Source organism: Ruditapes philippinarum, unplaced genomic scaffold (genome assembly GCF_026571515.1).
Source record: "Ruditapes philippinarum isolate M1 unplaced genomic scaffold, ASM2657151v2 ctg2314_1_1_1_1, whole genome shotgun sequence".
Taxonomy (NCBI): domain Eukaryota; kingdom Metazoa; phylum Mollusca; class Bivalvia; order Venerida; family Veneridae; genus Ruditapes; species Ruditapes philippinarum.
In genome coordinates, this window is record NW_026858538.1 from 82380 (window position 1) to 106506 (window position 24127).

The window sequence follows — 24127 nt, forward strand, 5'->3', positions numbered from 1 at the left end:
GGGTCATAGATTTTCCCTATATGCCCAGCCACAAATACAGTACGTTTTAGGTACAATAGAAGTACCTTTAAAGCCCCACAATGTAGTATCAATATGGTATCACTTAAGTACCTGCTTCTAGTGTACTTTATCTTATGGAGCAAAATTTAACATTCACTCGAACAGGGGGAAGTACACTTAAAGCTCCGTCTAAAATATTTAAATTATGCTTCAAAGATACTTCTTTTAAGAAAGCATATATAAAGCATCAGTCAGGTAGTACCTACAAGCTCAGCATGGTAGGCTCAGGGAAGTACATTTTAAGTATCAATTTAGGAAGTACCTTTAAAGCTTTACCAGAAGTACAATAGAAGCATCACTTGGAGCCCTTTTAAACATCAGCTTGAAATTAATAATGAAGTACATTTGAAGCACAACATAAAGAAGTTCATTTAAAGCATGATCATTTATTGAAGTATATTTAAAGCATCAAACACTATATATCTTAAGAAGTACAATTTAAGCATCAAGTTGAAGTTCATTTTAAGCATCATTGAAGAAGTACATTTAAAGCATCATTGAAGAAGTATATTTAAAGCATCATAAATTACATATATAACGTTTTAAATGGTTAAAGGGTATAAATCTATATCTTATGAAGTATTTTTAATAAACTCTTATCAACGGTAAAATAATATTGGTTCCATTTTTATATGATTGATTGTACTGTTAATATAGCCCATAATTTACTATAACAGAAGGGTCCCCTTGCCCTCAGAATGTAAATGTTATGAAAAAATCATGACCTGCACAGGCATGTAATTTACTGGTACATAATGTAAAGAAAAGGGCAGATTTAAAATTTCCCCCTCAAAACACTCAGTGAAAAAGATTTAAATTAGGACATATGTAAAATTTATGACTAAAAATATAAGTGTTAATTTAAGGTAAATTTGAAAAGGCTGTTGTAACAAAATAGTCTAAATATCTTACCATTATTTCATTGAACAATAGTAAATTTCCATTTCCATCTGATTGAAGAACTCATTTAATGTCCCATTATAATTTCATTAAAGTTCACATTATAAAGTTGTTTCATCTAAATGACACTTTAGACACATGTTTAACTTTAGTCCTAAGCATCTTTATAAATTATAAGCACTGAGATCCAAAGAAACTTCCTGAGTAATATTTGAATTTTCTGAGAGCCAGATTTGTTCAGGATATTAGATTACATGTTGTAAACCCCACTTATCTAACACTTTCTTTTATATAAGATAGGCCGTTTTAACACAGGCTATTATGAAAACAGCAAGGAGAAACTCTTGACCCCTCAATGACCAATTACACATGGTTTATATCATGTTACAATCACTTGTGTTTGTGAGTTAAATTTTACTCAATTCTCAAAAGTACATATGAAGTCCCTAGAAATATGCTTTATATTTTCATTTAAGTGTTTAAGGCATCATTGAAGCCCCATTACTGTTCTTATCTATTTATTAATGTTTACAAAGCATCAACAAAGTCTCTGGCACTTCCAGCAGAAGTTCCCTGGGCTTCTACTGAAGCAGGTATGTGTTAGGAAGAGTATACTTGAAGTTCCAGGGGCTTCATTTGAAGTATGGTTGTTGTGTATCATTGAAGTCTGTAGGACTTCAGGTGAAGCAGGTCTTATTATCTGTAAGTATATCTGAAGTACATTTCAGGTATACTTAAAGCTGGGGGACTTACCTGAAGCATGTGCTTCATTTGTGGCTGGGTGCATATAGTAAAAACTTAAAAAATCTTCTTTTAAAGAACCCAAAGAGCTAGAGCTAAGATATTTGACATGAAATATCTTCTAGTGAGTGTCTACCAAGTTTGTTCAAATAAAAGCCCTGGGGTCAAAATTGGCCCCGCCAAGGGGGTCATTGATTTTCCCTATATGCATATAGTAAAAACTTAAAAAATCTTCTTTTAAAGAACCGTAAGAGCTAGAGCTTAGATATTTGGCATGAAACATCTTCTAGTGAATGTCTACCAAGTTTGTTCAAATAAAAGCCCTGGGGTCAAAATTGGCCCCGTCACAGGGGGTCATAGATTTTCCCTTTATGCATATAGTAAAAACTTAAAAAATCTTCTTTTAAAGAACCCAAAGAGCTAGAGCTAAGATATTTAGCATGAAACATCTTCTAATGAGTGTCTACCAAGTTTGTTCAAATAAAAGCCCTGGGGGTCAAAATTGGCCCCGCCCCAGGGGGTCATTGATTTTCCCTATATGCATATAGTAAAAACTTAAAAAATCTTCTTTTAAAGAACTCAAAGAGCTAGAGCTAAGATATTTAGCATGAAACATGTTCTTATGGGTGTCTACCAAGTATGTTCAAATAAAAGCCCTGGGGTCAAAACTGGCCCTGCCCCGGGGGTCATTGATTTTCCTTATATGTGTATAGCAAAAACTTAAAAATCTTCTTTGAAAAAACCCAAATAGCTTGAGTTTAGATATTATACATGAAACATCTTTAAGTAAATATCTACAAAGTTTGTTCAAATAAAAGCCCTGGGGTCAAAACTGGCCCTGCCCCAGGGGTGTCATTGTTTTTAACTATATGTGTATAGTAAAAACTTAAAAATCTTCTTTTAAAAAACCCAATGAGCTAGAACTTAGATGTTTAGCATGAAACATCTTCTTATGGGTGTCTACCAAGTCTGTTCAAATAAAAGCCCTTGGGTAAAAATAGGCCCCCGGGGGGGGGGGGGTGCTATATACAGGTGAGCGACCTCAGGGCCATCATGGCCCTCTTGTTTTTAATAATCTTTAAATTAAACTCAATCCCTGTTTTACAGCATCAGTTTATATTATGCTCCCTGAAAAATTTCAGGGGAGCATTATAAATTATAGTCCATCCATCCGTATGTACGTCCTTAATTCATGTCTGGCCCATAACTTTTGTTATTTGAAGTAGGATTTTACAACAATTTCACAGAAATCATCACCATATTGAGACTACATGTCACGCGCAACATTTTGGTTGCTACCTTGAAGGTCAAGGTCACAGAATGACCTTGAAGCAATATCGTGTCCGGCCGATAACTTCGTTATTTGAAGTCGGATTTTACAACTGTTTCACAGAATTGATCACCATATTGAGATGTCATGTTGCGCGCAACATTTGGATGGCTGTCTTGAAGGTCAAGGTAACAGCATGACCTTGAAGCAAAATCGTGTGCGGCCCATAACTTTGTTATTTGAAGTCAGATTTTACAACTATTTCACAGAAATGATCACCATATTGAGACGACTATCACGCACAACATTTGGGTCGCTACCTTAAAGGTCAAGGTCACAGCATGACCTTGCAGCAAAATCGTGTCCGACCCATAACTTCTTAATTTGAAGTCTGATTTTATAACTATTTCACAGAAATGATCACCATATTGAGACGATGTGGTGCTCACAACATTTGGGTTGCTACCTTGAAGGCCAAGGTCACAGCATGACCTTGCAGCAAAATCGTATCCGACCCATAACTTCGTAATTTGAAGTCTGATTTTAAAACCGACATGAGTATGTGATAGAATAAGGGTTTGAAGGAGCAAACATAATACGTAAAGTCTGTTTTGACAACACATTTTGTATTGGTTTTTGCCATGTGGGCATGTAGTAACCTCTGCTGATTGTGCTGATGTATTTGAGAAAATGTCCAGTTTGTAAAGCACTAATTAAGCGCACAGTGTAAGAACATTTATGTAATAAGCATACAAAATTTAATGTTACCAATTTCCTAGTAAATTGTACGACTTATGCTGAAAGTTTTATCGTTATGCTCCCCAAAAAATTTCGGGGGAGCATATAGTCGTCGGGTCGTCCCTCTGTCTGTCCGTCCGTACATATGTCCCGAATTTCTGTCCGGCCCATAACTTTGTTATTTGATGTCCGATTTTACAACTTTTTCACAGAAATGATCACCATATTGAGACGACTTGTCACGCGCAACATTTTTGTCACTACCTTGAAGATCAAGGTCACAGCATGACCTTGAAGCAAAATTGTGTCCGATCAATTACTTCGTTATTTGTAGTCAGATTTTACAACTATTTTACAGAAATGATCACCATATTGAGACAACATGTCGCGCAGAACATTTGGGTCGCCACTTTGAAGGTCAAGGTCACAGTATGACCTTGTAGTAAAATCGTGTCTGGTCAATAACTTCATTATTTGAAGTCAGATTTTACAACTATTTCACAGAAATGATCACCATACTAAGACGACATGTTGCACGCAACATTTGGGTCGCTACCTTGAAGGTCAAGGTCACAGCTTGACCTTGCAGCAAAATCTTGTCCGGTCCATAACTTCATTATTTGAAGTAGGATTTTAAAAAAATTTCACAGAAATGATCACCATATTGAGACAATGTGTCTCGTGCAACATTTTGGTCGCTACCTTGAAAGTCAAGGTCACAGCATGACCTTGCAGCAAAATCGTGTCCGGCCCATAACTTTGTTATTTGAAGTTAGATTTTATAACTTTTTCACAGAAATGATCACCATATTGAGACAATGTGTCCCACACATTATTTGGGTCGCTACCTTGAAGGTCAAGGTCACAGCTTGACCTTGCAGCAACATCATGTCAGGCCCATAACTTCATTACTTTAAGTCAGATTTAACAACTATTTCACAAAGATGATCACCATATTGAAGCAACATTTGGGTGGCTACCTTGAAGGTCAAGGTCACAGCATGACCTTGCAGCAAAATCGTGTCTGCCCATAACTTTGTTATTTGAAGTCAGATTTTTACAGACTATTTCACAGAAATGATTACCATATTGAGACAATGTGTCGCACAACATTTGGGTTGTTCTTACACTTTGAACTTTGTCTGTGACATAACTCTGACACTACAAGAGGTATACCTTTCTGTGTCCAAAACCTTTTCGGGGAGCATCACCCGGTTCAACTGGCTCTTGTTCCCTGCTGTTTGGATAATTAAAGGGGGATATAGAAAAAAAATTATAGTACAAACGTATAGATACTTTGAGGTGGCTATGGGAACAATAGGTAACAGTAAATTTCCATTGATGCTATTCATTCAGTAATCTCTTATGTGGCTATTTTTTCTCTTAAGTGGCTAAAAGAACAATAGAAAGAACAAAAGAGTAGCCACTTAAATACCAAACCTTGAGGACGTCCACCTGTCCATCACAATTTCATGTCTGGTCCATAACTATGTCATTTATCAAAGAAATTTGAATTCACTTGGCACAATTGTTTGTTATATTAAGATTATGTGTCATGCGCAACAACCCCAACCCTATCCTCAAGGTCAAGGTCACACTTGGTGTTTAAAGGTCAACATTGTCTATTTGAGGGTAGATGTTGTCACCCATGAAGGGATTTTGAAAATACTTGCCACAAATGTTCACATAACTTCTTCATAGATCAAGGGATCTTGAAATTACTTAGTACAATGTTTACAATAACAAGATGATGTTGTAGGGTGTGTTTTGTTCCCAGTTCATAACTTTATTATCCATCAAGGGATTTACAAATAAATTGACACAAATGTTCACAATAAGAAGATGAAACATACTCTGTAACAGACCATATCGTGTATTGATTTTTATATGCCCGAAAGGGCATATTATGTTATACCCCCTGGCGTCCGTCTGTCTGTCTGTCCGCACTCCCAGGACAGTAATTATGTGGCTAGAGGGACAATAGGTAACTGTTCTTTCTCTTTGATGTCATTCATTCCGTAATGCTTTTATGTGGCTATTTTCTTTTGTGTGGCTAAAAAGAACAATAGAGAGGACAATAGAGTAGCCACATAATTACTGTCCTGTGAGAACGTCCGTCCGTCCGTCTGTTAGCAATTTGGTTTCCAGAGCATAACTTAAGTTCCATTTGGCCCACAATGTTCAAACTTCATAGAATGATTGTCCATATTAGGTAAAAAGACCCTTATTGATTTTGGGGTCACAAGGTCAAAGGTCAAGGTCACTATGACCTTAAAACTGAAAACAGTTTCCAGAGCATAACTTAAGTTCCATTTGACCCACAATGTTCACACTTCATAGGATGATTGTCCATATTAGGTAGAAGACCCGTATTGATTTTGGGGTCACAAGGTCAAAGGTCAAGGTCACTATTACCTTGACACTGAAAACAGTTTCCGGAACATAACTTAAGTTCCAATTGGCCCACAATGTTCAAATTTCATAGGATGATTGTCCATATTAGGTAGAAGACCCCTATTGATTTTGGGGTCACAAGGTCAAAGGTCAAGGTCACCATTACATTGATACTGAAAACAGTTTCCGGAGCATAACTTAAGTTCCATTTGGCCCACAATGTTCAAACTTCATAGGATGATTGTCCATATTGGGTAGAAGACCCCTATTGATTTTAGGGTCAAAAGGTCAAGGGTCAAGGTCACTATATCCTTAAACCTGAAAACAGTTTCCGGAGCATAACTTAAGTTCCATTTGGCCCACAATATTCAAACTTCATAGGATGATTGTCCATATTGGGGAAAAAACCCCTATTGATTTTGGGGTTACAAGGTCAAAGGTCAAGGTCACAATTACCTTAAAACCAAAAACAGTTTCCGGAGCATAACTTAAGTTCCAATTGGCCCACAATGTTCAAACTTCATAGGATGATTGTCCATATTAGGTAGAAGACCCCTTTTAATTATGTTTGTATTTTTATATGCCCGAAAGAATTTCGCGCATATTATGTTATACCCCCTGGCGTCTGTCCGTCTGTTAGCAATTTGGTTTCTGGAGCATATCTTAAGTTCCATTTGGCCCACAACATTCAAACTTCATAGGATGATTTTCCATATTGGGTAGAAGACCCCTATTGATTTTGGGGTCACGAGGGCAAAGGTCAAGGTCACTATGACCTTAAAACTGAAAACAGTTTCCGGAGCATAACTTAAGTTCCATTTGGCCCACAGTGTTCAAGCTTCATAGGATGATTGTCCATATTGGGTAGAAGACCCCTGATTTTGGGGTCACAAGGTCAAAGGTCAAGGTCACTATGACCTTAAAACTGAAAACAGTTTCCGGAGCATAACTTAAGGTCCATTTGGCCCACAGTGTTCAAACTTCATAGGATGATTGTCCATATTGGGTAGAAGACCCCTATTGATTTTTGGGTCACAAGGTCAAAGGTCAAGGTCACTATTACTTTGGTACTGAAAACAGTTTCCAGAGCATAACTAAAGTTCTAATTGGCCCACAATGTTCAAACTTCATAGGATGATTGTCCATATTAGGTAGAAGACCCCTATTGATTTTGGGGTCACAAGGTCAAAGTCACTTTTACCTTAATACTGAAAACAGTTTCTAGAGCATAATTAAAGTTCCAATTGGCCCACAATATTCAAACTTCTTAGGATGATTGTCCATATAAGGTAGAAGACCCCTATTGATTTTGGGGTCACAAGGTCAAAGGTTAAGGTCATTATTAATAACTTAAGTATTAATCAACCTACAGCTGTAAAATTTTATAGGATGAACAGCGAATTCCCATGTCTTACTAATGCTTCATCCTTACTAAAAAAAAAAAAACACTTTCGGGCATATAATGCTCCGCCTAGCGGTGCTCTTGTTGTGTTATACAAATGTATTTCTGTTGACACATGCACTAGAGTTTAATTTTCATTATATTTTTTTTTTTATGAATTTATTGTTACTTGCATGTGCAGATCTAGCATTGATCAAAATTTTGCACTGAAAGTCCAGATCCATACCTCAATCTTTTGAAATAGCACAATGTTTTGCTTCATAAGATAGGGGACACAATCATAACTCTGTTACAAAATCTTGTTTGTATGAGTTTTATACATAGCTTAACATAATGCCCTCTGGTTCTCCATTAGTTATCATTTCATACCCTTTGAATCCTTTGAATGGAATAATTTAAGGAGTCTATGCATTATATACCACTTTCTCTAAAAACTGAACAGATTTTAACCAAATCTATAATTATATACAATAAAATACTACAAAAATCCTAATATGATTCAATGAAAATTAAGCCATTAATTCAAAAACTTAAAATTTTCAATCAATTTGTGTTGCTGCTTGCCCTCCGCAAACTTGAACGTTGTCTGTACCTTTTAAGCTCGACTTTTTTTTTTAAATGTAGAGGTATTGTTATAGTCATGACGGTGTTGCCGTAGCTGTCCGCAAACTAAATGTACCTTGATCATAACTTTTTTTAGTTCTTGATGTATTGTATTCATACTTGGCCACAACATTTCTTTGGACAAGACCTTTCAGTAGACCAGACATATCTTGACCTTCATCCTTAAATGACCTTGATCTTCAAGGTCAAATGCCCAAATTTTGCTTGTTCTTGGTATTATTGGCTATAACTTTGTTATTTTTTGAAAGGATTGTCTTCAAACTTGAAAATAATAATCTTCAAGGATAGCCCTTTAAATTAACCAGACAGACATTGACCTTCACTCATAAATGACCTTGACTTTGAAGGTCAAATTATTGAAAATTTTCATTTTTTTTCCCTGTTACTGGTTGTAACTTTGCTATTATTGTATGGATTGACTTCATATTATAAAAGAACACTCTTAAGGACAAGACCTTCATATCAAAGTCAAATTTGACCTTGACTCTTTTATGACATTGACCTTGAAGGTTAAACTATTGAATTTTCACTGATTTATGTATTAATTAATTGACTATATATATGTATATATATTTTATTTTTCTGTGATACATTAAAATATATATAGATCTATATATCTAATTTTTTTTCTTCTTAATTTTGATGATATTTTCTTTTATTTGTCATTTATATATGGAAAGGATTCATACTTTGACAAAACTAGAGTGGCAAGACAGACCTATTAAAGTTATAAGAAGGAAAAATTAAGATTTGTTCAAACGTTTCTTTGTTTGCTTTTAGAAAAAGTAAAAAATCGAATCGTAATGCCCCCGCTCGGAGGTGGCTCTTGTTTAGGCTTGTCCAGCTTTCACAGATCAAACTCCTGTGATTATTTTTGCCAGTCTTCACAGGAGTGATCATGCAGTACCATCACTAGTTGTGCATGAAAAGAAAAAGCTTGTTCTTCTTTCACAAGTCAAACTGCTGGTGGGATTTCAATGAAACTTCACAGGAGTGATCAGTACCATACTTTATTGTGAGATATGTTTTTGTTGCGAAAAACCCCTTCTAGTTCATGAATGAAATATCTTCTTACTGAAGAACATTAACCATTCAGACTAAAAAATGATTAAACACAATTTGATATTGACTTGTAAATGACCTTGACCTTGAAGTGTCAAATTAATGCAATTTCAATTTTTTTACCAGGCATATAGTGTTACTATGTTTCGTCATTCCGCCCCGCTGTCATTCTGTTATCATCAGTTTCCATTCATTATCCTCGCAATAGTTGCACACATTCAACACGTATTTGACATATGGATATATCATCAGAAAATGCAGGTCAAGTTTGAATCTGGTCATGGTCCTATGATTTTGACAAGAGTTATGCCCCTTGAAGTAATTTTTAGTTTTCATTCATTATCTCCCCAACAGTTGTACACATTCAACTTAAATTTGACATTTGAATACAACAAAGGAATGCACAGGTCAAGTTCGAATTTGGTCATGGTTTGATGATTTTTTTATTGTTAACCCTTGTCATCAATTTTCTTTTCACACACAATTTGGTTTGCTATTTCGTCACTTTCATTCTCAAGAGTTTTGAAGAAAAAAAATTCAGTTTCGGTTCACTATCTCCCTAAAAGTTGTACACATTCAATTCAAATTTAAGATACCAATATGTCATAGGGATTAGTAGATCAAGTTTGGTCATGGTTTGATAATTTTTGACAGTTATCCCTCTTGAGCTTTGGAAAAAAAAGAAGAAATTTTTAGTTCGTTCAACTCAATTTTAACATATGGATATGTCATGCAAAAATACCCAAGTATAATACCCAATACAAGTTTGGATTTTGGTCATGGTTCGATGATTTTTGACAGAGTTATCCCTCTTAAACTATGTCAGAGTTTGACATTGCATGTGCTGGTATTTTATCAGAAAATACAGGTCAATTTCAAATTTGGTGATGGTCAGATTGTTTTCACAGTTATTCCCCTTGAACTTGGAAAATATTTGAAAATTCACAATTTCCAATCATTATCTTGGCTACAAATATGCAATTTGCAAAAGGTTAACACGTCTGAATAGTTTCTGGGTCTTGAACTTTGTATAAACATGGTTTGTGTTAACATCAAATAGTTTAAGGACCTTGAACTTTTAATGAAAAAAAAATGGTTTGTGCAAACAAATTTGGAACTAAATATTATTATAACATTTGAATTTTTGCTGCTAGGGGAGGGGAACATCAGACTGTGGCATGACACATTTTTACTTTTTTTTACATAATTGGCTATTACTACGGAAGTAATAAGTGGATTGTCTTCATATTTGGGCACAAAAATCTATGAGACAAACAGATTTAATTGATTTTGACCTTGACCTGAATTGAAAGGTTCTAAAGGTCAAATTTGTGAAGTTCACAACAATTTGCCATATTTATGTGATTGTCAAGTTATTGAAATTTGCTGAAATTTAACTTTGAAATTTTGTTACAGATTTGATTTATGCTTCATTGAACGCCGCCTTTCCTTGTTGATCTTGTTTATCATATTTTTTGACAAAAGAACATAATTATATGACAAAACTGACATGTTGAATTATTCTGATTTGTCCTTGAACTTTAATTGACATTAATTATATGAAAATTATCAACTTAGTTAAATAATTGAAATTTTCTTATATTGTTAGAATTTAACTTTATTATTTATTTAAGGATTTGGTTTAGTCTTTGACAAAATAACACTTATTACAAAACTGGCAATTGTGGTTATTGACTGTCAAGGTCAAATATTTTATTTGAATTTTAATTTGTAATACTTTTTTGCCCATGAGCATATTGTGAAAATTGGCCGTTTTCATTGAAAAGCCTCCTGTTACAAGTTCCAACTGCGCATCCTCCGTCTGGCAACCCCCTGATGTATCATTTTGATGGGGGCTGCGCCGAAAAAATTTTCACTTCTTTTAACAGCATTTCTGGAACAAAAAACTGTGTTTGGGGCCTAAATAGGGCATTTTTTCACTGTTTGAGACCACCAAAAGGGGGGGGGGACAAAAAGCTGTCAAAAGACGTCTATATGAGGGCGTTAAGACATTATGTTAGAAATAAGGAAAAGTCAAGTGAGCTAGGTCCCAGTCTGGTGATGTCTCTTGTTAAATTAGTGATTTCTGTTGATTTTTTTCAGTTTTGACATAAAACAAGTCATTCATGGCAACTAGTAGTGTTAATAAGCCAACTGAAGAACCACAGGGGACACAATCTCAGACATTTAATGACACAGCTACAATTAAAAAGGACAAAAACTCACTGTTAGTGCCCATAGAACAGTCGAACCCCATAAGAGGAATTGAAAATAACCTCAACAGTGAAATGCCAAATGTTGACCTGAAGAAACAGTTTGCAGGAGGTCAAAATGCTATACAAGTAATAAAAGAGCAGGAAGGACCCACAGACATTATATATTATACTGATACTATTCAGGATAAAAAAGTTGTAAAGGTGCCCAAAAATGATCTGTCTTTTTCTAATAGCCTTGAGCTTACCACAGAAACTGAATTGGGTAAAAAAAGTGCTGGAAATCTTGTTAATGCAAGTGATGCAATAACTGATAATGAATCTGAAGGTGACAATAACAGTGAAACAGTGGAGTGTGCTGAGAGATGTAAAGGGTCTGATGAGGAGCTTCCAAAGAACGTAAATCTGTCTTTAGAAGGCTACACAGGTAACCCTGATAAAGATGAATTATCAAATACATGTACTGTTGGTTGTGAGAGAGGAAACTCTGGAAATGGATCTGACTGTATAGACAATGAAAAGGTTGCATCAGAAGATGAATTGTCCAGTTCAGTAATACCATTGGAGGAGAATGAAAGTGACGAAATAGCAAACCAAATTGTGTGTGAAAAGAAAATTGACGACAAGTTTGATGAGATAGACTGCAAATCTGAGGGAAAGAAAGGTGAAGCAGACAGAAAATATGAGGCTGGCAATTTTAATGCTAGCTGTCAAAGGGGAGACATTGATAAGCTTGCCACAGAAACTGAACTAGATAAAAAAATTGCCGGCAATCTTGTTAATGCTAGTGATGGAATAACTGATAATGACTCTGAAGGTGACAATAGCAGTGAAACAGTGGAGTGTGCTGAGAGATGTGAAGGGTCTGATGAGGAGCTTCCAAAAAACATAAATCAGTCCTCAGAAGGCTACACAGGTATCCCTGATAAAGATGAATTATCAAATACATGTACTGCTGGTTGTCAGAGAGGAAAGTCTGGAAATGGATCTGACTGTATAGACAATGAAAAGGTTGCATCAGAAGATGAATTGGCCAGTTCAGTAATACCATTGCAGGAGAATGAAAGTGGAGAAATAACAAACCAAATTGTGTGTGAAAAGAAAATTGATGGCAAGTTTGATGAGAAAGACTGCAAATCTGAGGGAAAGAAAGGTGAAGCAGACAGAAAATATGAGGTGGGCAATTTTAATGCTAGCTGTCAAAGTGACGAAATTGATGAGGTAGAGGGAAAAAAAGGTGTTGAAAGCAAAAATGCTTCTGTCATTACAAGTACTACTGTAACAAGTGACAAAATAAAGATTTTCAAAGTCATTAGTTTTTACTATGTAAAGGTTGCATACAAGTTCAGCAAAGGATATACAAAGAACATTTGTCTGCAGACAATCTTCATATGCACCATGATGTATCAGCAATATGATCCACAGTTTTCCATCCCTAAAAATACCATCAGTGCATATTTACTTGAGGATATGATTCAAGACTTTTACATTGGTAACCAGGAATACAATGTTTTTGCAGTTCTTGAAAATAACTTGACATCCGTAGCAATGGCAATGTTTCTGCCAGAGCCTGATCTTCCAAGAAGTACTGTTCAATTAGCTAATACATTAGGAATTAATTTGAGGCCATATGATCAAAATACAACTAATTCTGGAAGCATGGACAGGTCACAGCCCAGAGTGGACAGCTCTCAGTCTATACAGCATACTGGTACAAGCAGTGGAGGTCATCAAAGCAATGATGAACTGCAGAGATGTTCAGAGTTCATCAGTATTTCAAGTTTACCAATGACAGCCACTGTTAGAGAAGGTGAAACTGATTCACAACAAGTTCAAAGATGCACACGAATAAATGATGTACCAGGACTCCCTGTTCCTAACCAGCTGAACTTAGATGAGGGCAGCACAAATAGGAAGGTAAGGTTCAGAATACCAAATTTCTTCAAATATTTGTTAATTAGATTGATGGGACTTCTTACAATCACAATTGCAATATTAAGTGCTGTGAGACAGTTCTACAAAGTTTCCCAGTACTTCATCTTAGTTTTGTTTTTAGCTCACATGACCTCGTTCATTCCGTGTGAATATAGAATAGAATTATCAACTGGACCCTTCTGCTCAAAACATTCAGTACCATTAAAATTAAACATTAACTAATCCACTCACTGGTTAACTCTACTATGTTGGAAGCAACCTAAGTTACCTAAAACGTTCAGATAGATAAAACTGTTGACTTATACACTGTATTGAATGTATTATTTTCTCTTTATTTTTTGCAGGAGACACAGGCTCCAGTGAGGAATATTTTCACAAATATAAGGGAAAGCAGGCAATCTGCAGATGGTTTGTTTATTTTTCAATGATTAGACTTAATTTAAGAATGCAGTTTACTCAAATTAATGAGTTTTTACGCTAATATATACTGATTTAAAGCATTATAGATATTTACCAATCTTAAACTCAATTGTTTTATGATTTCACAGCAGTTTTGTAATTATTGAAAAGGTGTTAGCATATCAAAGACCAAACCAGTTTTATTAAATATTTAAGATTTTAGGAATTTTAGTCTACTACTGAATGGTAACCAGGAAGCTAGTGTTGAATTCAAGCATGTAGAGTATTAAGTTATTTGCTTGAAATTTCATAACCCACAGTATCTTAAAGACTTCAGTTTATTTACAAAATATACAAATAAGAGGCTAGATGTTCATTGAAAGAAAGAAAAAAGGATAGAAAAAATATCTCACATATATTTTTTGTTCCAGGAAGTCCATCGTCTGCAACCACCAACTTGAGAGGTAGAAACATACCAACAATTGGCACATATAGCCTGGAAAGAATATCAGAATATGCAAGTCATCTCTCCAACAGTGTCTCAGAACAACCTTCTCAACAAATCAGTGATGATATGGTGTTTGGGGAGGAACGGATGAGTAATGAACTAGCTCGTGCAAGAACGTTTAATGACAGATGGCCACACCGTCATTTGAACCCTGGTGATATGGCCAGGGCCGGATTCTTTTTCACTGGTAAGTTCCAGAAACATAAATGAAGCTCAGTTTATACTTGATTCATGATGTCTTTTATGATTTAGCCTTTATCATATATTCCAATTAATGTTTTATAAAATTATTATAATTTTATGAATAGATTGTCTGCTGGATAAGTTTTAATTGTCAACAATATGAATCTTACAGTTTGGATGTAATAAAGTCTTAACATTAAGCTCTTCATTTTAAACTTTTTAAAGGAGGTAAAACAGAGGGAACAGAGGGAGCTTGGAACCTTAAGCCTAGGCAGGCTTAATATAATGATTTATTACTTTCCATAGTCATCAATTGAAATTGTATGGAGCTGAAGTACATTTGATTAGAAGACATTTTTGCTCCACACCAAATAGGAGCCCCTCTCAAATATTCTCCCCCCAAATTAGCACTTTTCCATAAAACCCTTAAGCTATTTTTAGATTGTCTTTTTCGAAGAAAATTTTCAAGTATTTCAACAGGTTGTTGTTGCTATTCCGCTGTCATCCAGGAACTTCAACATTGGCCATTGCTTTTTTATTTCTGAATGGATTGTCTTCATACTTGGACACAGCAATCTTTTTGTAGAGGAACAGAATGAACTTGACCTTGAGTCATAAATTACAAGGTCAAATGTTTTAATTTTCCTTATTTTTGCTAAAATTTGCTATACTAAAGGATTGCCTTTGTACTTGGATACAACTTAAACCTGACATTGACTCAAAAATTAACCTTGACCATCAAGGTCAAATTAAATATTTTTTCTTGATTTTTACCATAATTGGCTATGTCACTTTGTTATTTAAGAATGGACTGTCTCCATACTTGAAAGAACAATCCTTTGGACAAGACCTTAAAGTAGACCAAATTAAGTATGACCTTAACTTATCACTCAACTTGATATTGAATGTCAAATTATTATAAAGTTATAAGGGGGTATACTGGAATCAGGGCGTCTGTCCGTTTTTCCTTGTGTTGTGGTGATAAAAAATTATGTAATAAGTGGTTTTATTTTTTTTAGAATAAATTCTAAAGTGAAATTGGTTTCAATTTAGAATTGAAATTTAAGTGGTCCTTCCAGAAGTCAGGTGGTCAATTACTATTATTATATCATTTTACTGCAAATTTAGAAAAAAAATGCTTAGAATTGACGACAATGTGTATTATTAACCTTTAAAGAAAACAGATATTTTAGATATATATCTTTTTTAAATCAGAATTTAAGGAGAACAAGTCAGTAGGTGTTTTCTTTCGTTCAGTTATTTGTTTTTTTATCTCATTCAAAATACACGTCATAGCTCTTAACTTATTTAGTAAATAAATTATTTATGTTAACTTTTATATTGAAGTGATTTCTCCCTCAACTCAAGTTAGGTAATATTGAAACCATTTGTGCCTGTAATTTTTTAACTGTTATTTAAATATTTATTGCTGATACGTGGTACGTCTAATAATCATGATATCTTATAAATTAACATTTTAAATAAAACTAATACATTATCTTATTCTTGACTTTGAAAACAAGGAAATATCTTAAGGATAAAAAAATAATATAACTATAGTTTAGCTTATTTTTCTCACTGATTTATAATGAATAAAGTATTTTTACCTCCCTGTTGTTTGTTGATTAATTGATATATATTTTTGACATTGAGTATTTTTAACCGTTTAAAGTAATTTTAACTCTGGAAGAAATGGATCTCTTATCGTTAAACATAAGTAGCAAAGAATTACTAGATGCATTTTTTCCAGTTCCTGTCGTTTGCATGCTGCCATTATTTGAGTGTCTGAAATTTAAGTTTATCCGATATCCCATACAATATCGTAATTACCATCGTCGGATACCCACGGTTGATTAACATGCAACCTAACATAAATGTCAATGGTCCCACCGTGGGTATACGACGATGCATAATTACTAGCATCATTTGAATGAATTTGTACCTAAATTAATAGCACAAATTCTTAACTCTTTTACCTTGTATAAACACAATTTTAGCGACTTAAAATGAATGTTATTGATGACTCAACTTCTTTAACTAGTCAGAGATTAGTGAACCATATACAATGTACATCGGACAAATGATTTTAAACAAAATGGAAATAACATATTTTGACCAAATCGCAAAATTGTATCCCAAATAAGCCTGCATAAACCAGAAAATGCAAGTGGTCCGACGGACCAGTGGCTTTTAAAATAAGGTGGTCCTTGCCAAAATCAGGTGGTCTCGGACCAACGGACCACCGCTAATGTCGAGGCCTGGTTATCATAGTGACACTGAATAAGAGACATAACCAGAAGTTTCTTGGTATGCTGAGTAAGAATAAATTTCTTGCGGTAATTTTAAGAAATTTTAACCGAGAGTTGGCCTTCTTAAGAACAGACTCGGCCATGGCGCAAAATGACAGATTTTGGTCTATAGTAATCCCAAGATACTTGATAGATGAAGTTGATTCAATGGATGTACCAGAACAGGTTATATGCAGGTTAGATTGTAACCTAAGCTTTTGCCTGGACCCAAATAATATTGACTCGGTTTTACCCAAGTGCAATGACAACTTATTGTCCACTAACCATTGGCTGACCAATTCCATATCATCTGTCAATGCCTTTTCAACAACAGATAAACTTTTACCAGATACAAGGATACCAGAATCATCAGCATACAAAAGCAATTTATTTTTGACCACAGCTGACATATCATTTACATAAATTAAAAAGAGAAGGGGTCCAAGGATTGAGCCCTGAGGAACACCACATGTTATTTTGGAATCGGAAGAATAAGTACCAGAGACATCTACAAGCTGCTGTCTATCTGATAAATATGATTTGAACCAATTTAGGACGTCAATACTAAGACCTGATGCTTGCAGTTTCATTAAAAGAATGGAATGGTCCACTGTGTCAAACGCTTTCTGCAAATCCAGCAGCACCATACCAACAACATTACCTTTATCATTTTCATACCTGATAAAGTCTGTAAGGTGAATCAGACAAGTATCAGTAGAGAAGCCACTCCTGAAATCTGATTGAAATTTATACAGCAGATCTTTATCCTTAAAATAAGCTTCAACCTGGTCATAAACCTCCTTTTCAAGGATTTTAGATACAACATTTAAAATGGACACAGGCCGGTAATTACCAACAGACAATTTGTCGTTCTTTTTTATAGAGGGAACAACTCTTGCAGATTTAAGATCATCAGGGACTTGACCTTGGATAAGGGATAGTTTATGATATGAGCTAATGGACTAGCAATAACTGGGGATCCATCTCTGATAAAACGTGAGGGTATACCATCTAAGCCAGTAGCTTTTTTTGACACCTAATGAAGTTAAGTATTTAAGAACTTTACTTTCAGAAACAATGGAAAAAGAAAAACTGTTTGCAAAAACACCCTTGTTTGCATAAAAAGTATTAACAAAATTCGTACCAAATTTATGCATACTTTCTGGCAACTTTTCAACAAGTTTACATGCAACTGTTGTATAAAATTTGTTAAATGATTCAGCAATAAGTTTCTTTTCAAAACACACATTATCATCAATATTTAAAACAAATATTTGTAACTGGTTGAAGATGAACCCTTCTTGGAAGGCAAACCAAGATTTTTAACAGTTTTCCATAAAGAGGTTGAGTCATTTTTGTTCTCATCCAGTGTATTAGTAAAATATTCCTTTTTTGCTTTGGCAACAAGATACTGAACTTTGTTCTTGAGAGTCTTAAATGAATCATAATTATCACAGTTTCTATCACATTTATATTTATTAAAAGCTTTATATCCCTTTCATTAATTACACTAAGAATGTCTGAGTCAATCCATGGTTCTGTTCTCTGTTTAATTCTGGTCTGTTTCACAGGTGCTATATTGTCTATCACAGATAAAAATAACTGTTTAAATATATTGCAGGCATCATTTACATTATCACTTAGCAAAACAGGAGACCAGTCAGTATCTAGAAGACTAGCTTGAAAGTCATCTTTGTTATAATTTTTCAAAGATCTTAAAGTGACATTGTTATGAAAACAAATAGGAATTTTACTGACTTTTCTTGTACAAAATATTAAGCTATGATCACTAAATGAAGTATGAATTACACCTGACTGAGTAATTTTATCATTATCAGACACCATTAAAAGCTATTTTTATCAACAGAATTTAGTTACCTATTACCTAATATTTACTTTTTAATGTTCTTAGTTTGCTCAGGAGTACTCTTTAATAGGGGAAATTTTAATCATCAGGATGACACCACCCTTTGAATGCAAAGGGAAATAAAACACAAATTTGAATGAATTTAAATTAACCAAATTTTTAATAAACTAAGTTTTTATTTACACTAAACTAAATGTTCTTTAAAACTAAACAAGTTTACAATAAGTGCTGTAATATAAACTGTTAATTATTAAACCAAAAATGTGATTATCAGACTTAACTAGCAAAGTAAAAGATTTACTAATCATAGATATGATCTTAATTATTTGGATATTTATTACTTTTTGGATTGTCTGTGTTTGAAACAATTCGAATACAACAAAGTAGTGTGTTGTAACTGGGTGAACACCATCTCAGTATATACCATGGATTATTCCCGGAGGGCACGATTAGGACGATCAATATAGTGCAAGTGAATGATGAGATTTCGTTTCACTTTCCCTAGGCAATGGATTATACCTAAAATCAAGAAGTAATTGTCAAATATTAAATATCTAGGAATATTAAACTTAAGAAAGAGCGCGAGCAGGGATTAAACACACAATGGACACAGAAGAAATTAAAAAGCAAAAAACTTGTGTAAATTCTCTCAAATCTTAATATATCCAAAACGATGGGGTTAATACTCTAAAGGCAATTTTACAGAGAATGTTACCTGCTTGACTGTAATTGCGATCATTAGTCAGAAAAAGATGTACTTGGGTTGGACAACTGCTTCGTGAACAGAAAAGTTGACTTTGCCATTCTGACCCGAAACCTGGTATTCTGAATGAAAAAACTAATATCAATTTGAAGACCCTCGGATCTGAACCAAAATGGTTAGCCAAAATCAGTGTTTCAAAACCGTCAAAACAGAAATTGGCGGTGGTGTTTGCCCTTACGTGTCGTAGTTGGTGTTAACATGCGTAGACTGGCTTTCCGGTGCAAAATCAAGCTTTTGAGTACGGAGTGTGGCAATTAAATCTTCAAAAGCCATTACAATTCACTGTGTTGGTATATATAGACCTCCATCTTTGGCAACAACCAATCAATTTGTGACAGAATTCTTTCAGTTCCTAGAAGAACATAGGTTCCGAAGTATTTAAATCTAATGATTATGGGAGATTTTAACTTACACATTCATGATGACAGTAGCGCTGTTTCAGAGTTCAATAATTCCCTATTTTGCTCTCGGTTTGCTACAAAAATGTTGACTTTCCAACACATGTGCACGGCCATAGTCTTGATCTAGTGATCACGAACTCGCAAATGGGCGTTTGATTTACTCTTCATGTGAACCAGGTCCGTTTTTTGTCAGACCACTGTGCTGTTTAAAGTAGTCACGAGGGTAAAAAGGAGAACATTGTGAGCAAATCTATGTTCTTTCCGGCACTTTAAAGATATGGACAAACGAGGGTTTCGCGTAACGACCTTTAATCAAATGACAATATGTACTGATTCTGTGGAAAATTTTGGTTGACCAGTTTGAGACTGAGATCGAGAAACTCCTTAATACACATGCACCTAATGAAAGAGAAAATTCAAATATGTAGAGCACCGAAGCCCTGGTTCAGTGAAAGTATTATGTCCCTGAAACGAGTGATCGTCGATCAGAGAGACTTTTGGCGCAAAAACATCAGGCAACCCAAGGACTATGAAATTTATAAGTCCGCAACTTCACAAATATCACTATTAACTTAGAAAATGTGAAACAATTAACAACTTAGTCAGAAGGTAATTGAATCAAAAGGTAACTCTAAAAAGCTTTATCAGTTTGTGAAAGATCTTACCGGAAGCAAGTCAGAAAACCAATGCCACCCGTGGAAGATGAAAACACCCTTGCGGATAAATTCGCAGACCATTTTATGGACAAGATCAAGAAGATACGCGAGTCTCTGAAAGATTTTTGAAAACTATAAACCATTTGGTCAAAGACGTACCCACCGTTTGGATCTTTCGAAGTCTTTCAGAGGATGAGATTAAAATGCTCATAGTCAGTTACAAACTCAATCTTGTGAGCTCGAACATTCTGCCAACCAAAGTATTGAAATCATTTCTCAATGAACTTTTGCCTATGATGGTTACGCAGCTTGTGAATCTTTCTCTGACGCAAGGTGTTTTTCTCCCAAGCTAAATGGAAAAAGGCAATAGTCAGGCCTCTGTTTGAAAAAATCTGTCTTGAGACTCACATTTGCCAACTATCGACCCGTCAGCAACTTGTCATTCTTGTCCAAATTGATTGAAAAAGCCGCCTCTCATCGACTAAACAAACATGTAAATGGAAACGATCTCCTTCAGACGAATCAGTCGGCCTATCGTCAGTTTCACTCCTGTGAAGTCCGCCCTTCTTAGACTCGTAAACGACATTCTTGATGCAATGGAGCATCAAAGAGGTCACTGAGCACTGATCAGCTCTAGATTTAAGTGATGCTTTTGATACTGTTGACCATAACATACTGTAAATGTTTTTTGAAAGTCATATGGCGTCTTTGGATCTGCGCTGGAATGGATGGATTCATATTTGGGCCGCGTAGCTGTCGAGTGAGTGTTAACTCGAATGTGTCACAGAACGGGAAACTTGACTGTAGTGTCCCAGGAAGACTGTTTGGGCCTTGGCTCTACTTGACCGTAGCAGGAACTATCTTTGACATTGTACCTCGTCCCTTTCCGTGCACGGATTTGCCGACGACCTCACGTTGCGAATAAACGTTTTAAAAACATCCCTACTACCGCAGAAGCAAGCGCAATTCGGACTCCAGGACTGTGCAGTGCATATAAATGAGTGGAATGAAAACAGCACAAAGTTAAAAATGACCAATTCAAAGACAGAGTTTATTCTTTTTTCGGAAGTCGTCCACAGTGAATAGTGTAACACCAAAGAAATCAATATTGTGGTAATGTTATATGAATCCAACATTTGTATACGGTAATCTTGTGCTTTTTGGATGAGTCCCTCTAAATTTCAAAGATCACATTAAAAGAAAAGTGTAGAACTGCTTATGTTAAATTCTATTCTCAAAGATAGAGCATTCGAAGTATCTGCAAAGGAAGCCGCTGAACATTGTTTTAAATATCTTTAGTAATATCCATTTAGAATTATTGCAACATCATTCTATAAAACGGCATGAATCTCCAAATGATTAGCAAACTTCAACGTATTCAAAATATGTGTGCCAAACTGGTGTTAAGGTCGTTCCAGTATGAATAGTTCTAAACAGGCATTATCGATCTGCACTGGCTTCCGCATTAGCACGAATCAGTTTCAAGATACTGACATACATGTATAATGGTCGGTAGGAACGCACCCTCATCATTTAATAGAGCTTTTGTCTCATCAAGTGTCAAACGAAACCCTTAAGAATCATCTGAATCTCAGTTGGTGTTATGTTGTTCCTTTTAATAACAGAAGAGGACTTTTTCTGACAGAGCTTTTTTAGCACGATAGGACAAAATTGGTGGAATGAACTACCTATTAATATGAGAAAATGTGAATCTGTTGAAATTTTCACAAAGACAACTGAAATCATTTTACTTCCAGGACTTTTTTGCACTTTTTAAGTGACGCTGAAAGGCATTGTCTGTCCTAATTGTTTTGTGCATGTTTGTCCTATTCTAAAGTGTTTTATTCATTTTCAATGTAATAATATAAGTAAAGTCTAGCCATGTGTTATCATGTTTCAGGGGTGCAGGGGTGGGTAAGATTTGTTACATGTACTTGGTGGGGATTGACCCAATCACCTGTGACCGGTCGCACTGCTGGAGTATGTGTATGGTAGCACTGGGAGTAGCACATATAAGGTATATAGCTGTACAACGCCATTGAATATGTATTCTATATGTAGAAATAGGCGTTAAATCAAGTTTTCAAGTTTCAAGTTTAAAAGATTTAAACCAGTTGAAAGTTAAAAAAAAATATAAAAAAAAATGTAATATCTGAAAGTATGAAAAATAACCTTAATGATTCTGTGCTGTTAAACTAATAAACCTAAATAGTAGCAAGCCCTGTTTTAATCTATATGAACAAAAAATAAATACCTAATAATTCAAGATGGCTGCCACTTAAAACAAAGAAAAAATATTAATTAATCTTAATTAATTCTGTAAAAAGATCTTACAAAAATTACTTACAAATGTATCAAAAATATTTCAGTGATTTTAGATAATCTCTAAGGTTATTTATATGCCAAAGTGCCTTAATAATTTATTTAATTATTTAATTAACCTTAGAGCGCTTTTAGAGATGTTACTTTTCCAAAAATTAGCAGCAGAATGACAAAATTGGGTAAAGTGCCTGTATTTATGCACACTACTGGGAACCAGAACTTTGTGTGGAACCAGTAAAATGCAGAACTGCTCTGATTGCTCAATGCATTTTAGCCAATCATAGCTCATTAAGGCTTTACATAACTATTCTAAAAATAGCTTATGATTCATGGAAAATTTTGCAACAGTATCAATTGACCATGATTATAAAAATAATAAAGTTTTGCAAAATATTTGTAACAATAAAACTAGTAACTAATATCAACTAAGCATATTTACAAACATATATAAATGCTAAATTAACAATATGTATCTCTATGAGTTTAAAGCCAGTGTAAATAAAAGTAGAACCATTCTCTATATATTGTATGTAAGAGTCTTAGGCCATGCTAAGTAACTGTAAAAGAGTGTACAGTATCAATATGATTAAACTTTAAAATAAACTTAAATGTAAGTTAAAGTTTAAACCCTTAATATTTCTTGAAAAATATGTATGAAGATCATACATGATTTACTCCTACAATATTATGTAATGATTACAAAACCTGTTGTAGTTTGAATCCAACTTTACAACACTTGTATGTCCAATAACTTAAGATTCCTTTGACCCGCAGTCTTCATATTTGGCATGGAGGTTAGTCATGATTAGTAGATGACCCCTATTGATTTTGAGGTCTGCAGGTCAAAGGTCAATGTCACAGGGGCCTTGACTAAGAAAAGCTTGTCCATACAATAACTTAAGAATTCTTTGACTCACAGTCATATTTGGCATGTAGGTTTGTCATGATTGGTAGATGACCCCTTTTGATTTTGAGGTCACCAGGTCAAAGTTTAAAGTCACATGGGCCTTGGCTAAAAAAAGCTTGTCCGCCCAATAACTTAAGAATCCTTTGACCCACAGTCTTCATATTTGGCATGGAGGTTAGTCATGATTAGTAGATGACCCCTATTTATTTTTACGTGACTGTGTCAAAGGTCAAGGTCACATGGGCTTTTACTACATCTACATCGTACGTCGATGCAATTACACTTGATTATAACGCGACGGGTGGTGCTAGGTCAAGAAAAAGAAATGTAAAAGAAATGATAGGAAGTTAGAAGAGGTTGGATAGGTCAAAAAAAGAGATATAGACAAAAAGTCTCAGTAGCTACATTTCGCCTCTTCAACCCAAACCTCTCCAGTTACGGTTGACGCGGCCAGCACAGCCTTGGATATCACTAGTGGGTACTTGTAGCTGGGC

General features: G+C 34.8%; 1 protein-coding gene across 2 annotated transcripts in view; it reads left to right on the forward strand.

The window, feature by feature from the left end:
* LOC132753530 (uncharacterized) overlaps positions 1-24127 on the forward strand; it is a 105337-nt gene that overhangs the window by 24879 nt on the left and 56331 nt on the right. For both annotated transcript variants that reach the window (XR_009628975.1, XM_060744008.1), the window contains exons 3-5: positions 11295-13321; positions 13684-13747; positions 14170-14433. Coding sequence is in view for 1 of the 2 variants with exons in the window: in XM_060744008.1 (XP_060599991.1) it covers positions 11318-13321; positions 13684-13747; positions 14170-14433 (2332 nt within the window). In the remaining variant the exon portion in view is untranslated. The remainder of the gene's footprint in view (positions 1-11294; positions 13322-13683; positions 13748-14169; positions 14434-24127) is intronic.